Here is a 17,479-nt window from a genome sequence, read left to right as displayed (position 1 = left end):
TCCAACCATCTCATCCTCTGTCTTATCCTATTTTTAGCTGTTTATTGTCTCTCTTGTAAACTGCTTAGAGACAGTTATAATTAAGCAATTGTTTACATAAATAATTTGATTTCTATGTGCCAGTTGAGCTCATTTCCACCAGCAAGCATACCGCTGTCCTGTGTCGGCTATTGGTGAGGACAGTAAATAGCTATTATTGTGTCCACTTGACGATTGCTTGGACTGGAGAATTGAGAAGATGTGCTCTCTTTTTGTGTGTGTGTAATTGGAAGAACGTTGTGAGTGCTTAGGTTCCATTCAACTCAACAGCTGGATGCCCACTGGTGTCTCCAGGTCTCCTATCTTCAAGAAGGAACTCTCTTGGTGAGTGCCAACAGGTTGTTGTTGTTTAGTCATTTAGTCATGTCTGACTCTTCATGACCCCATGGACCAGAGCACGCCAGGCACTCCTGTCTTCCACTGCCTCCCGCAGTTTGGTCAAAACTCATGCTGGTAGCTTCGAGAACACTATCCAACCATCTCGTCCTCTGTTGTCCTCTTCTCCTTGTGCCCTCCATCTTTCCCAACATCAGGGTCTTTTCCAGGGAGTCTTCTCTTCTCATGTGGTGGCCAAAGTATTGGAGCCTCAGCTTCACGATCTGTTCTTCCAGTGAGCCCTCAGGGCTGATTTCCTTCAGAATGGATAGGTTTGATCTTCTTGCAGTCCATGGGACTCTCAAGAGTCTCCTCCAGCACCATAATTCAAAAGCATCAATTCTTCGGTGATCAGCCTTCTGTGTGCCAACCGGACTGTAGCCCAAACAGGGCCACTGAAAAACAAGAAATGCAAGGAGAGTTTTTTGGGGGGATCCCTCAGAGGGCATTCCCCCTCCAGTGCTGCAAAGCACACCAGGGGATTCTGGACAGGCTCAGTGACCGCAGAATGTGGCGTGTCTGTCTGGGGTGGGGGAAAAGAGACTAGAAAATTGGTAATGGGCAGTAGAATGGAATAGCCTGGCACAGACCATGGCTAGCTGGCTTGAACCCTGAACAGCAGCATCCCACACAACCACATTCTGTTACAGGTCCCATTTGTCCTTTCAAATTTGTTCATGCTAGGATACAAATTTTCAGCAGGGGCAGCTGTAGTCTCATGTTGCCCTCTAGCGTCCTGTATAGGAACACAGTGGAATATTGTAGAAAATTGCAAGCAAGATCTACAACCCATTGGGAAAGGACTTCTTTAGCACCGAAAATAACTTTCCTAGAAGTGAAGCAATAAAAAAACCCCAAAAACATCAAAGAAACCCTACCATTTGACTAACAATAGCTGTTTTAATTGACTGCATGTTCTAGCGATAGAGCATGAAGACTGTTTCACTCTCGTTTTCGGAGATTGCATCTCTTACTATAGACTTGTAACAACACTGGATCAGTGTCACCTTCCTTCCATAAACGTAGGAGCAAAGCTTCAAGGTTTTGCCCATCCCCAAGTGCGGCCTTGGCAGCAAATGCTGATCCTAGTAAGCTAGTTCATTTCTGCTCATTTGGGTACATTGGTTTATCTCCCAATTGAAGTAAGAAGCTTTGGTGGTCTACACCAGGAGTGGGGAACCTCCAGGTGCTGCTGAAGCCCATCTCCCATCATCCTGACCATTGGTTAAACTGACCATTGGAGTCCAACAGGATAGGGAGTGCCAGAAGTTCCCCACCTTTGAGCTTGTTGTTGTTGTTTAGTCATTTAGTCGTGTCCGACTCTTCATGACCCCATGGACCAGAGCACGGCAGGCACTTCTATCTTCCATTGCCTCCCGCAGTTTGGTCAAACTCATGCTGGTAGCTTCGAGAACACTATCCAACCATCTCGTCCTCTGTCGTCCCCTTCTCCTGTGCCCCCCATCTTTCCCAACATCAGGCTTTTTTCCAGGGAGTCTTCTCTTCTCATGAGGTGGCCAAAGTATTGGAGCCTCAGCTTCACAATCTGTCCTTCCAGTGAGCACTCAGGGCTGATTTCCTTAAGAATGGGTAAGTTTGATCTTCTTGCAGTCCATAGGACTCTCAAGAGTCTCCCCCAGCACCAGAATTCAAAAGCTTCAATTCTTCAGCGATCAGCCTTCTTTATGGTCCAGCTTTCACTTCCACCTTTGAGCTACACTGTCTATATTAGTCTGTAGAGGTCTAATCCACACATGATTGCTTGCATCTATCAAGGGCCCTTTATGGATAACATCTGAATAGCCTCTGTCCATAGGTGCTGATTCCTAGGGCCTGAAGGGACTAAATATATTAGGGTGCCACCTCCTCCCAAGTTAATGGTCATTGCCATTCAAATGGTGTTTGTGTACCGCGTCTTGTGATCAATTATGTGGGGCAAGGCTTACCTGGGGGCCTCCCCAGTAATTTATTCAAGTTGTCATCTCTGCTTCTGTTGTTTCAACTGCATACAAGTGTTCCTATTTTCCAGGGACAGTCCCAGATTTACAGAAGCAGTGATTTGATTCTGGAATGTCCTGGTTTTTCATAGGATGTCCCTATTTTCATTGGAGAAATCTTGGACAGTATGGAGTTATGCAACCCCCAAGCCAAGGAGATAAGTAACTAGACAAGCTTTAGAAGACATCTGAAGGCAGCCCTGGATAGGGAAGTAGTTTAGTCACTCTGGGTGACTGTGGCAACCCAGTCAGATAGATGGGGTATTATTATTATTATTATTATTATTATTATTATTATTATTATTATTATTATTGTTATTATTATTGTTATTATCATCATCATCATCATCATCATCATCATTAGAATATCCCTAGTTTCATTGGAGAAAAGTTGGAGGGTATGGAATATGGGACACGCGAAAGGAAGGAAGGAAGGAAGGAAGGAAGGAAGGAAGGAAGGAAGGTGTAGCCTGCTTGTCAATAAAATATTTCTGAGACTGGGAAGAGTATAACCAATAAAATAATAATAAGGCAACAAAACTAGAAAGAAGGGTCAGGTGAACTATCAAAGAACAATTTCCAATGAGAGAAAATCATCAATTGCAGTTCTCTCTAGAGCACCCAGAAGCTACAAAATTCAACCAGGGGGGAATTGGGATTCCATTTCATAGGAAAACATTTATTACACAAAAACATATAGAAAAATAAAGTCACTTTAGGAGTTAAAGCTATAACACCTATATAAATAATACCTGAATATTAAATGCTTGTTTAATAAATACAGTTTTAACCAAAATATAATTTAAACAAATAAATAGAGGTGGTGGCAAATATTTTTAAAAAATATATAGCAAAAGTCAGGTAACAGTTAAATATCAAGTAGCATTTTTCTCAAAGGTAACTTGAATCTTGTACTAGGCTGGCTTGCACCCCAATGGATCCTTAGAGCCAGAAATGGTGGTTGTGTTTGCTTGTATTGAATTGAACGGGAGGCTGAAACGGACTGTGAAGAGATCTCTTCTAGAGCGCTCTCTTCGGACAGAGTCTATTGTATGGCAGCCTCAAAGTTGTCTGGTGGGCTTCAAAATTTTCCATCTGGGAAAGGTCCCCCCACCCTCATCTTGCTAGGCAAATCATTCCTCCAAGTCCACCTTGGACATAAAACTGATTCATATCGATGGAACTTGTGTGAGAGATCGTCTTTCCAGTCAGAAGCATTTGAGACTTGACATTCGACAGGTGATGGAGTTGCTCTTCTATGAAAAAGGTGGGTTTTCCAGTGGCCTTCCATGCTGCTCTTTTCTGTAACTTGATGAGATGCTGTTTTCAGTCAGTTCCAGAATCTCCATTTGGACCTTCCGGCTTCTGAATTTGTGAAAGCAATTGTGGAATGTGTGTAGATAACAGGAATGTTTCCAATGAGATAAAAAGTGCAAATTTCAAGTTCAAGTTTTTCCTCCTTATCCATTTCTTTCTTTTGCTAGAATAAGCAGCGGGTGAGATGAATACTTTCCATAGATGAAACAGTGCATTTTGAGCAGCTCAAAGACCTCTTTGAACCACTGCCTGCAATGCAAAAGAAAATGGGACATTTTATCATGCTTGATGGACATGTAAAAAAGCATTGATTAATTGATTGGATACAAATACATCCACTAATACAGAGAATTTTTAAGATTACCTTTCAACTGAAACCAGAATGGATATACAATTAGAAAATGACTATGGAACTTGGTTTCAATATATGATTACGGCAGCTAGACAATTATATGCACAAAGATGGAAAGATTCATCATTACCAACAATGGAAGAATGGTTGTTAAAATTAACAGACTTATCTGGGATTGCAAAATTGACATGTTTTGTCCTTGTCAACATTGATTAAAGATAGGAAAACTCTCAGACTTTTTGAATGAAAAAGAAAAAGAAATAAAGACACTTGGATTTGGGGGTTGAAGGTAATGTTTGTTTATAGAAAATGGTTTTGTTAGGTGTTATATTGGAGTGACTGAAGTGAATATTGCTTTTTATATAATGAACAGATGAAGAACCAGAAGTTCTTTAGTTTCTGAACTTTATATTTTCTATGTTCCCTTTTAAACCTTTTCTATCTCTTTCTTCTTATATCTCTCTTCCCTTTTCCTTTTTCTCTGTTTCCCTTTTAAGCTTTTTCTATCTCTTTCTTCGTATCTCTTTCCTTTTCCCCTTTCGCTACGTTTTTATCTTATTTAGACTAATGTTGCATAAAAAGATATTTGATATTAAGTTTTTATTTTTATCCATATACTCATAACAAAAATTATTTTAAAAGAAAATGAAACTTTGAAGACCATTGTCCATAGAGTAATGATTTTCTTCCCTGAGGTGAGGACACATTGTACAGCTCTGAGCTCTTTTACCGATCATATTTCAAAAGTTACAAGACAACTCTGAATGCACAGGTCAAGGAAGCAATAACCTGTTGTCTATGGAATGGTCTACCTGGGGAGATGATGGGCTCTGCATCACTGAAGGTATTTAAGCAGAGGCTTTAAGGCCATCTGTCAAGGATGCTGAAATTGCAAAATTCCCAGAATCAGTGGGGTTTGGACCAGATGACCTCCAACCCCAACCATACAATTCTATTATTTAGGAGGTACTGGGAACAAAGAACAGGAAGCTATCTCCATCAGAGCCTGCCCACCCATGATGTAGATTGAAGCTCCTGCCTCAGGCAACAGAAATGCAAGAGACGGCACTCTACCCAACTACCCCACCACACATAGCTGTCAACTTACAGATTTGAAAATAAGGGACCAGCAGCCTCGAAAATAAGGGATCAGCAGCCAAAATAAGGGATTTTCCAAGCACAGGTAGGTTCAACTTCTGAGCCCCTCCGAGCCAAAGGCAGAAAGCCCAGCCAGCAGCCAAACGAAGCCTCAAGCGGTGGTTCCCACAGCGCAGCAACCCAGCAAAGGGGATGCAGCAAGGGAAACCACCGTCACCTCTCCGCTGGGAAGCACTGAGCAAAAGTGAGTCCCCAGGCAATGTGGCCGATTTGATCAGCACAAGGCATGCAAGCTCCACCCCCCAGTCGTTCTTAGACTCCTTATTGGGTGAGCAATGCAGCCAAGCAACACAGTTGGAGCCTCCTTCCTCCCTGGCCGGCAGGGAGGGAGGGAGAGGAGCTGCTTCCTTTGAAACCCAGGAAATTTAAGGGACATCATCAATAAGGGACAGCAGCTGGACACGGAGCTGGGATAAGGGATTTTCCTGCCAAATAAGGGACGGTTGACAGCTATGCCACCACATATGCCACTGAGCAGAGGTGCAAGCTTTGCTCCCACTGAGTTTAGTGGTGGCAGTGGGGCATGGAGGCGTCAATTCCTGTTGCAGCAACGGGGTGTGTGTGTGGAGGCTGGGTACCCACAGAAAAAAAATGGTGGGTGCCTGGGCCCCCAGTGCCCCTTACAGTTGGTGCCCCTGTGCAAAGCTAACAGGATTTAAACCCCATCTGAAAATAGTGAGAGAGATGTTTCCAACTGGGGCATTAATAAATGCCTTGCATCAGTCAATGAATTTAAGACAACTTGCAAAGAAATGGTTTGCCTGTGTTGTACAGTCCATGATAGTTGCCTTCATTTTAAAGAGGAACGAGGCTTCAGATATTGTTAGTCAAAAACATGCTTTGCCTACCTGGTGCCTTCTGGCTGCTTTGACGACAACTTCCACAAGCCCTAGTCATGGTGACTGAGGCTGATGGGAGTTGGAGTCCAAAAAGATTTAGAGGATAATTATGTTGAATTGATGCTTTTGAATTATGGTGCTGGAGGAGACTCTTGAGAGTCCCATGGACTGCAAGAAGATCAAACCTCTCCATTCTGAAGGAAATCAGCCCTGAGTGCTCACTGGAAGGGCAGATCCTGAAGCTGAGGCTCCAATACTTTGGCCACCTCATGAGAAGAGAAGACTCCCTGGAAAAGACCCTGATGTTGGGAAAGATGGAGGGCACAAGGAGAAGGGACGACAGAGGACGAGATGGTTGGACAGTGTTCTCGAAGCTACCAGCATGAGTTTGACCAAACTGCGGGAGGCAGTGGAAGATTGGAGTGCCTGGCGTGCTCTGGTCCATGGGGTCACAAAGAGTCGGACACGACTAAACAATAAACAACAATCATTGAAAAGACTAGATGGTTAAATGACCCAAACTACAGGCTAATCTAAACAAATTACATGCACCTGTGTCATTACTTTTTCCACGAAATGTATCCTTTTTGTATATAAAGTGCCTAACTTACCTTAGTCGGAGACAGATTTGAGCAGCTGATCAAGAAGAACCAAGTTGTTCACCGAAATAGTATTTCGCACAGCCTCCCATGCACAAAGGCTGTATTGTTTGTCTCTCAGGAACGTTTGGAGTTTCCTGAAGTATATCATCAGGTTTAGTTTTACACGAGGATCTTTCAGTCTTGCCTCTCTCCCAGTGTGTGCAACAGAACACCTCTCCCACCATTGACTTTGTTGGTGGAGCTCCATTTGGAAAAGTTCTGTGACCGTTGTGTTCCAGTTGGCTTGGGTGAAATTCAGCTGAAAAACACGGAGGGTCTCCTTGAAGATCAGCCCTATCGCCATCCTTGCATCCTCTTTGCTGGGTCTCGAGGTGCTTCTTATGGGGGAGCCAAAGTCTGGCATACCTGTAATTGGGCACTCTGGGGGAGATGCTGGTCCTCCAATCATTGCTTCCAGAAGCTCTTTGGTCTTCCTTAGCTCACCTTTTTGATGTTGCACAATTTCATCACAGTTCAGAGTTACAACTCCAGAGGCAAGCAGAATCAAGAGGCCAACTTGTTGCAGACCCATGGTGGCCATTGGTGGGCTGTATGGAGAGGCTGGAGGGCTAGAGCGTCTTCAAGACCTTCTTGAGATCATTGTGCTGTAGAGCCATGCCTGTGAATTTATGTATTGGGCTGCAGTACAGTTTCTCTACCTCATTTCCTGAAACTTTCATTTTCATTTTGTATTGAAAAAGTATCTGGTACTTTTGGGCACTCTGGGGCACCATTACATACATAGATACATACAGTGGGTTTTTTTCTTTCTTAAAAATGTTTAGGGGTACTACTCATATTGAAATACTGCCCCTTGATGAAGCCAATCTTAGATTCAGAAAACGTTTAGGGGTATGTGTCGCCGCAGAAAAAAACCACTGGATACATACATAATTTTATTTGCACGCCTCCTTTCCACACATCAAACCATGCTCAAGGTGGCTTACAACATGAAAAAAATATATAACTGCAACTTAACAAAAGTATTCATAAACAATAAATAAAGAATATACAGTGGTACCTCAGGTTAAGTACTCAATTCGTTCCGGAGGCCCGTACTTAACCTGAAACTGTTCTTAACCTAAAGCACTACTTTAGCTAATGGGACCTCCTCCTGCTGCTGCGCCGCCGGAGCACGATTTCTGTTCTCATCCTGAAGCAAAGTTCTTAACCTGAAACACTATTTCTGTGTTAGTGGAGTCTGTAACCCGAAGTGTATGTAACCCGTGGTACCACTTTACATCCAAACTGAACAATTTCTACATAAATCACAAGATCTAAACTAAAGACAAATAACCAACAGCAACAGTCCCCTTTCAAAAAAATTGCACTGGGCATCGGTGTGCTTAAAAAATTGTTTAATTGGGCAGGGGTGTGTGTGTGTACATCATCAGTGCTATTTTTCTAGAAAAAAAGAGGTGCTGGAACTCGCCATGAACGCCTCCCTTGTTCTCTCACAAACTAATCCAACTAGTTTAACATGCTCTGCTTGCTGTAGTTAGTTTAACTTTCCTTTTATAATCCTGCAACAAGGCTTTGCAGGGTGGTCTGCATCACTTAAAAAAATGTATTTGTGTATCATTTGAAAACCAGGAATGTTTAACTGTAACGGAGCCAGGAAAATCAGAAGAGTAGAAGAAAAGCATTTTCTCTTTCAATTAGGAATGGTAAATTCCCACTATGCTAAATGGAATAAATTGGGATTTGGCAATGGCAAATTAAAATACAACACACCGCAGAGAAAATCCGACAAACAGGGTGTGCATATACTGTGGCTTAGAAAAAAATAAGGAAAATGTTTTGCGGTGCTTTATCAATGCTAGATATTTATCAGTTTTTCTGTCTGCACCATCTCGGCAAAATTATTAGACAATCCATCCAGGGAGTCGTGTGCCCACATGTGTGTGGTTGGGAGCTGTGGCTCAAAGAGTTTCTTCCGCACGTGTTTCAGATGATGACTCATGGAATGTGTTTTCAGAATAAAAGCATCTGTAATCTGGTGGAGTGAGATGTCATCATTTCTGTTTTCTGCTTGTCAGTTTTGGTTTTTCTCACTGTTTCCATCCATATACTTGTTGACTGTGCTTAATTTCTCTCTGGTCAAATTTCACTTTTAGTTTGTCAGATGCTGAGTTTGGGGAGGCCTTGTGGAATTTCCACAGCTTGAGAGAATTGATCTGCCTCAAGCAGCAAAATGTCTTCGGTCAATAAAATAAAATAAAAAACCCTACTACTGCTGATGGTAGAGGAAAGGTAAAGCAAAGAATGACATGGGAAGTGCACCAGTTCAGAAGATGTTGGTTACCCCAACTGAGCATGGGAAAGTGTACCTCCTCAGCTGTAGCTTGCTTTTATTTTCAGAAAGGTAACCAATTTATACCAGCTGCCGTTCAGATTTTTCAAGCTAAAGTGTTGTCTTTTTGGGATCCCAATATGGATACATGCATATAATAGTGATTTGGATAAGATACATTCAAGTTTCTTGAGACATATCCTTGGGCTCCCAAATTCAATCAAGTATGAGAAAATGTGTGCAGAATTCGGTATACACATGATGGTATATTGGACATGGACTAGCACTATAAAATACAGGCTGCGTTGCTGTTTTCGTTCCCACCCTTCAAGTCTGCTTTCCGATTTACTTAAGGACTCCTATAAATCCAGACGGCTCCAGCTCATAAACAGAAAAAAATAGATCTATTGGTATTGACTTGGAATTATTGTATAATTCTAGTGAGCAATGTATCCAAATTAGATTAAGGGATATTGAAAAACAAAACATTGAGTCAGCTGTAAATAAAATCTGCTCCCCCAAGTTCTATGGTTTTCATACAAACGATAACAGGATCACTTATATCTCAGAGTTTATAATTCCAGCCCAACGCAGGACATTTATGTCAGCCAGACTGAATGTTTTTCCCTCAGCTTTTGTTAAGGGCAGATATTTAAACATCCCTAGAAATGATAGACATTGCAGATGTTATTTGAGTGTGCTGGACATGGTGGAACATATTCTTTTCTGCTGTCCACTCTACAACCAGCTACGTAAATGTGTGTTATTCCCTTTTTGGGGTAGTTTAACATCATGGCACTAAGAAAGGTTTAAAGAAAGAAAGACGAAAGGAAAGGGAAAGGGGAAAGGGGAAGGGGAAAGGGGAAAGGGGAAAGGGGAAAGGGGAAGGGGAAGGGGAAAGGGGAAAGGGGAAAGGGGAAAGGGGAAGGGGAAAGGGGAAAGGGGAAAGGGGAAAGGGAAAGGGAAAGGGAAAGGGAAAGGGAAAGGGAAAGGGAAAGGGAAAGGGAAAGGGAAAGGGAAAGGGAAGGGAAGTAAAGGAAAGGAAAAAGGGGAAAGGGGATAGGGGATAGGGGATAGGGGAAAGGGGAAGGTGAAAGGGAAAGGGAAAGGCAAGGAAAGGAAAGGAAAAAGGGGAAAGGGGGAAGGGGAAGGGGAAAGGGATGGGGATGGGGAAGGGGAAGGGGAAAGGGGAAGGGGAAGGGGAAGGTGAAGGTGAAGGTGAAAGTGAAAGTGAAAGGGAAAGGGAAAGGGAAGGGGAAGGGAAGGGAAAAGGGAACAGGGGAAAAGGGAAGGTGGAAGGGGAAGGTGAAAGGGAAAGGGAAGGGGAAAGGGGAAAGGGGAAAGGGGAAAGGGGAAAGGGGAAAGGGGAAAGGGGAAAGGGGAAAGGGGAAAGGGGAAAGAAAGAAAATAGGAAAGGAAAAAGGAAAGGGAAGGGGAAAGGAAAGGGAAAGGGAAAAGAAGAAGGGAAAGGGAAAGGGAAGGGGGAAGGATGAAGGAAGGAAGGAAGGAAGGAAGGAAGGAAGGAAGGAAGGAAGGAAGGAAGGAAGGAAGGAAGGTTCTTTCAAGAAGCATGAAATGAAAAAAACAGAGGTGGGAGCAGAGGCTGGTGAGAGCCTGCTAAGCCATACCAACACTGGCAACTTGAGCTCAGGGCTCATGTTAACTCTTTCATGCACACAAGGGTGGGTCAATAACTGTATAGTACAACAGACTGGTCCATCAGCAGCCATCAAGTGGGAGCCAGGAACCAAGAATCAGTCTTGGGATGAGTGGACTTGAGTCAGGAAACTATCCAGGGGTCAGGATTTGCCAGTGGCAAAAGGAAGTGCTATTGCCGTGGCCAAGAACTCCAGACTGTTATAAACCTTCCTGTTGGGTCAAGCCAACAGTGAGCCTGGGCAAGTATCTGGTAAGAGGAAAAGAGACTCTTCTTCCCAGGTTTGCATTTAGACCAGAGTCTTCTGCAGGCATTCAAAGTAAAGGCAGGAAGAGGAAGTGGAAGGTTCCTAACTCATACCTGTGCTCTTTTGAGCACTGTGCTCTGTTTGTAACATGGCAAGCTTTCCTTCCAGTCTGAACAGCAGGTTTGGGTAGGTGATCTAGATGGAACCAAATTGGGAGGGCAAAGACTTAAATGCCCTCTGCTGCTACCAAGTTCCCTATATGGATTGGTGTCCTGCAATTAACTATTCAAACTCAAAAGCCATTCATACAAGGGTTAGTTTCATGAATGGGGGCATGTTTAGTTGGGCCCCCAAATGCTTAAGGTATGTAATTTTGGCAGGAGAGGCAACCTCTCTTGACCATCTGGTGACAATACCATGAAGAATAGTTAAGAGATGCATTTTGCAACATTGCATAGGCTGTTCTTGTTAGTTTTCAGGTGCTAGGGGTGTGGTAAGCTAGTTCAGAGATTGTTGAATTAGTTGGTAAAGTTAATAGCCAGTGTGGTGTGGTGGTTAAGAGCAGTAGACTCGTAATCTGGTGAACCGGGTTCGCTTCCCCGCTCCTCCACATGCAGCTGCTGGGTGACCTTGGGCTAGTCACACTTCTCTGAAGTCTCTCAGCCCCACTCACCTCACAGAGTGTTTGTTGTGGGGGAGGAAGGGGGAAAAGGAGATTGTTAGCCGCTTTGAGACTCCTTCGGGTAGTGATAAAGCGGGATATCAAATGCAAACTCTTCTTCTAATAGCTCAGAAGAGAGCAGACCTGTGCTCAGAGCAGAACCACTGAAATTAATGGGCACAACTAACTTAATGTTAGTGTATTTGCTGAAAGTTTTAAGCAGCTGGAAACAACTGATTATATGTGATGTAAGTGAAAATTGATGGGTCTGTTGGGAATGATTGTTGTTTTTAGCTCTTTGCAAGTATGTTTTTTTTTTTGTCCTTTATCACTTAAGTAAGGCTTTATTGTCACATTGCATCTTATTATTTTTAACTTTCTGAGACTATTCAGAAACAAATGAGGCAGAATAGGAAACTGCAGCTGTTTCACTTTCTGGAGAAGGTCCTACAGATTCATCCAGCTGCTTTCATTGCATCACTGATTGCAAGTTGAGCTGCAGGAAAAGAAATAATTAACATTCAATATTTATTTTGAAATATTTATCTTTTGAAATCACTCCAATATGTGGTTTGTTGGTTTGCTTTTTTAAAAAAACAGAGCACCCAAGCTAACAGGACTAGTGGTCAGGGATGCTGGGAACTGTATTCTCAAAACATCTGGAGGGCTGAGTTTGCCTATGCCTATGACTTTTGATACAGACACCACAGAAAATTGAAGCCTATTTTTCTACACAGCTTTCTGGTGATTTGATTAGAATAACTGACTTTGTTTAGGGGTTGCAATGAGAATTATCAACATGTTGCATTTGCTGAACTATGTATCTGGTTCAATAGTGTTTGATTTGCATTGAATTGTCCAAACAACAACAACAACATAATATATAAATATAATAATTTATTAAATAATAATAATTTATTAAATAAAGGCAATAAATAAATGCATATATCAAAGTTGACCAGCAACATGACTACAATATCAAAAATGGGCGATCAAAAATGGACAGTGGGGGGAAGAAGCTTACTGGGCTTTGGGAAGAAGGTGCCAGGCTTCTGACAGGACTTTGGAGCCCTGCTCCTTCCTTCCCAAAGCAGGGCAGTCTTTGCGAAGGTGAAAGACCCTGTTGAAGCATGCTCTCAACGCAGCATAAGAGCAGTGAGAGATACTGGGGAAAGTGGTTCAGAGAAACTTCAGACTTGACAATTTCTTCCCTATTTCTCCAATTCCATTCTTCTCATTCTATGTTAGGCTTCAATGTGGGGCTGAATATTTCAAAATTCTGTCTCATCGTTTTCTGCTAGTTTCACGGATACAGTTAGTAACAGATGACGTAGAGCAGGAAACAGTAGCTGTTGGGCTTTCTAGCAATGTTTCGCTGTGGCAATGGAGGGAAAGTGGAATCTTCTGGTCACGCTCTTCGGCTTGCAGTTTCCTTCTGCTATTTTTGTTGCCTCGCCAATGGCAGGTTAAGCTGAAAGGAAGAAGGGAAGACATTAACATTCCTCACGCGTCTGAAACGTTTCTGTGCTCAGCTGCTTATGACAAGAAGGGAACATTATAAACTGAAACCCAATATTGAGATGATTCAGAACATTGACCCATAGTTTCCTTTAAAGGTATTGACTGGCTTTTGAAAGATACATGTGGAAAATGTAAGAGTCTAGATTAAAGATTGGTCAACCAGTTCCTCTGCAATAAATCTTATTTTGCTAGTTGTGCTCCCCTGTTGCTGGTCTTGCATGAGAACACAATACTGTGGACCAAACAGGTGGTACCTCCATGATGCTAAGAGGAGATGGGTAGTATGTAAAAACCCACAGAATCTGCCCCACCCACATTGTTCTTTTGTGCAGAGTGTTCCCATTCACATAGCACGACCTTGCGGATTAAGTATATTTCTTGCAGCAACAAAGAAGAAAGCCTAAATCACCAGAATTCTGAGGAAATCCACAACTTCTTCAAGAAGAAATATGAACATTGCTTAGTGGCAAGTGAGTGCGGGTTAGACATTCTGAAAAGGTTGCTGAGAAACTAGCTGTTTTTCTCATCTAGTTCTAATCAAGTCCTATGTATATATATATTTTTAAAGTGTACAGTACCTTCATTAGAGATCCTTTTGATGAGTTGATCTGTCAGCACAAAACATTGCCTAATCTGGATCTGGACAGTTACCCAAGCACACTGGCTGTACTCTTTATCTTTCAGGAGATCGTGGAGTATTTGGAAGTATCTTTTCACTCTCAGTCTGGTGAGCAGAGTTTTCTGACCTCTTGGAGATGTGGGGCCACGCTCCAGCTCTGCACTCCAACATGTTTCCAGCTTCTGAATTTGCTGGTCCAGTTCGGTCTGGAAAGCGGTTGTGGAATTGCCATCCCAACCCATTTCAGTGTGGTTTTGTCTGAAGACGTGCAGAGTCTGTTGGAGGATCTCTTGTATAGCTGCCTTGGCATTCACCACTTGGACTTCATTGATGTTTGTGAAGATTTCCTGATTTGTTGAGAGGTCCATTTCTTCTCCTATGCATTGAATAGGAATGGTTGTTCCCATTTTGTTCTTCAGAAGCTCCAAGTTGGCCTTGTTGGCTTCATGTAGCCAGCTGTGAAACCGGTTACAGTCCAGAGATGAGATTTTGGAGACGAAAAGCATCATTAGGGCTACATGCAGCAACCATCCCTTGGTGATCATGGTGGAGATGAAGGAATGTGGTCTTTGGTAGAGCACTGAATCTGGAAGACTGTGTCTTGAGGAAGATGTTCTGAAGTCTGTTCCATCTTTGAACCATGTATTTAAACGGCTGGGGAATGCAGTTTTCTTTTGTGCTTTCTAGTTCCTTGTGGTTTTCTACCTCTTCTGAAAATGCCCTACTTTCACTTTCCAAGTACAATTTACAATTATGCAGACAGGACCAGAAATCCTGCTTTCTGTTGGGATGTCAGTATTTGGAAAACTGACTTTTATTTTCATCTATTCAGACTTAGAATTGATAACGATTTATGATGTTAATGAAAAATCAAATTTTCTTACCTGTTGACTCTGTTCTTTTCAAATTCATGTTATCAGTTTCATCAGTTTGTATTAGAAATTGCAAACTACTTGAATTTTGTATATCATCACATTGGCTAACACATGTGGAAGAATGTGATCACACACTGCTCCAAGAAATGCTTGTTGTTGTTTAGTCATTTAGTCGTGTCAGACTCTTCGTGACTCCATGGACCAGAGCACGCCAGGCACTCCTGTCTCCCACTGCCTCCCACAGTTTGGTCAAACTCATCCTGGTAGCTTCGAGAACACTGTCCAACCATCTCGTCCTCTGTCGTCCCCTTCTCCTTGTGCCCTCCATCTTTCTCAACATCAGGGTCTTTTCCAGGGAGTCTTCTCTTCTCATGAGGTGGCCAAAGTCTTGGAGCCGCAGCTTCAGGATCTGTCCTTCCAGTGAGCACTCAGGGCTGATTTCCTTCAGAATGGATAGGTTTGATCTTCTTGCAGTCCATGGGACTCTCAAGAGTCTCCTCCAACACCATAATTCAAAAGCATCAATTCTTTGGCGATCAGTCTTCTTTATGGTCCAGCTCACACTTCCATACATCACTAATGTTTACAGCTTACAGCTGTTAAAACATACATGAGTATCATTTGGTTCATCACTTGGCTGAAAGTGTGGACCCACTCTATTGTTTTTGTATTTGAAGTGATATGAATACCCTGTCTATGGTATTTGATCTATGGTGTCTCGTTTTTGCATCACTACAGCACCCAAACCATAAGCAGTTGTTACCCTAGGCAGACATTTAAACTGCTTACAATGTATGCAAGATGGCTGGGGACTGGGCCACACTCAGTTGAGCCTTTCCATATAACTTGCATTCTTTATGGGTGTAGGGTTCTCTACATACATTTGGAAATCCCAGAAAAGCAGAGCCTATGGCCATGATATCTGAGCCCATTGCACATACCGCTGAATTATTTGGGACTCTTTATGGATCATTATTTCTAGCCAAAACACCACCATAATCTATCAATTGCCTTCTAAGCAACCATCTCAAGGCTATTTAGGCATAAGATTATACATAAATTGTTAAAAACACATGCAAAAGCAAATACATTTAAATCAAGACTAAAACCGAAACCAATGTTAATTGGGTCCTCTACTCAGAGTTCAGATTTGCTCATTAGGATTCCAGCATGACTGGGAGAAAAGCCTAGCCAGTGAAAAAGATCATACTCAAGATTGTAGTTGAAAGGTTTGAGTCAGTTTATTGATGCACCACACTTCAGTTAAGGCATATTGTTCTCTTCCTATAGAAGGTGATATTATGAAACTTGAATAAAGCAACTTATACAGTGTAATGTGCGATGAAATGCCTCAAGGAAAGTGATCAATTAATTAATAGATAATATATTTCCTTTAGAAATATTGTGTTTAAATGGCATAAGAATAGCAGAGAGAGAGAGAGAAATTGAACACATTTTATAATGATCAGGAACTGAATAGCAAAGGTTGAATTTGACATCAATTTCAATATTCATGGGGTTGAGCATATGCAAGATACAAACCATGGATTGAAAATAATCTATCCTTTCCACTCTTCAAGTGATTACTGAGAGAGGGAGTGATCTACACAACATTTAGGGCACTGGGTTCTGTACAACCCTAGTTCTGAGTGTACTATAATGTGCCCCATTTATTTTGCCTCAATCAACAAAACCTAGAAGACACCGGACATAAACAGAGAGAGTCCAAAATAGCAGCTACAAGTCAAGGGTCAAACTAAACATTAGCTACCCATCTGTGCCTTGAAGTGCAGGGTGCCATCGTAAAATACAAATTGCATGCATGGATCCCCCTTCTCCAGATCACAACCAGTGGTTGGGGGTTGTAACAATTCTCTTTATGACAGAATCCTAATCATTTTCACATCATGAGACATTTCAACTCTATCAATTTGATGCACTAGATACTGACAGTGTAAAGGTCCAAGAAGAATGTAGTTCACCTTAATTTAAGTTCCGTTTCAACAACAAAACACCTGTTTTCCAAATCTTCAACATCACTTTTGGTCCTGTGTGATTTGAAAATTCAAAGGGAAGGAAAAACCCTGAAACTAGAGTATTTTCAAAAGGAGGAAGCCCATCCCCACCAAAACTGAAAATGACAAGAGAAAACTTCAGCCATGGAGCATTTAAATACAGGGACATGGCTCAAAGATGGAACAGACTCCAGAGCATCTCCCTCAAAACGAAATCCCTCAGCACTCCAGCAAGGATCACGTTCCTTCATCTCCACCATGATCTCAAAGGGGTGGCTTCTCTGCTTTGGCCTAGTGATGATGCTCTGCTTCACTGAAATCTCGTCTCAGGACTGCAGCCAACTTCGCAGCTGGCTAAATAAAGACAACTTGAAGCTTCTCAACAGCAAGATGGGCTCCACAATTCCCCTACAATGCATCGGCCATGTGGCCAATTTCTCCAACAACGAAGGAATCCACAGCCACGAAATCCAAGGGGAGGATGCCAAAGTAGCCACACAAGAAATCCTCCAGCAGACCCTCCACATCTTCAGGCAAAACCACAGTGAAATGGACTGGGGTGAGACTTCCATAGCTGGTTTCCAGGCTGGTCTGCACCAGGACATTGAGAAGCTGGGACGGTGCTTGGGTGCAGAGAAGGGCAACAGCATCCGACAGCGGGTGAAAAGCTACTTCAGAAGAATCAACGACTACCTGAAAGATGACGGGTACAGCCTGTGTGCCTGGGAGATTGTCCAGATGGAAGTCCGGCAATGTTTTCTGCTCATCGACCAACTCCTCAAAAGGACGGGAAATGCAGGTACTTTCACTAAATACTTTACTATTTATAGGAACAAATATGAGAATTTGTAGATTTCAGAGTCATGCCCAGGA

The 17,479-nt window shown here is 42.5% G+C and overlaps 1 protein-coding gene across 1 annotated transcript; it reads right to left on the bottom strand.

The window, feature by feature from the left end:
- Positions 1–6,689: 6,689 nt before the first annotated feature.
- Positions 6,690–7,250, bottom strand: LOC310697156 (interferon alpha-21-like; the record flags this gene model as incomplete). Its single annotated transcript, XM_083483475.1, has 1 exon — positions 6,690–7,250. One exon carries the CDS (start codon positions 7,248–7,250, stop codon positions 6,690–6,692), a length of 561 nt encoding a protein of 186 aa, XP_083339601.1.
- Positions 7,251–17,479: the final 10,229 nt, after the last annotated feature.

Source organism: Podarcis liolepis (genome assembly GCF_965112155.1).
Source record: "Podarcis liolepis genome assembly, chromosome: 17".
NCBI classification, from domain to species: Eukaryota; Metazoa; Chordata; class Lepidosauria; order Squamata; family Lacertidae; genus Podarcis; species Podarcis liolepis.
The sequence above is the reverse complement of the archived record's forward strand: the minus strand, read 5'-3'. Positions and strand labels throughout refer to the sequence as shown.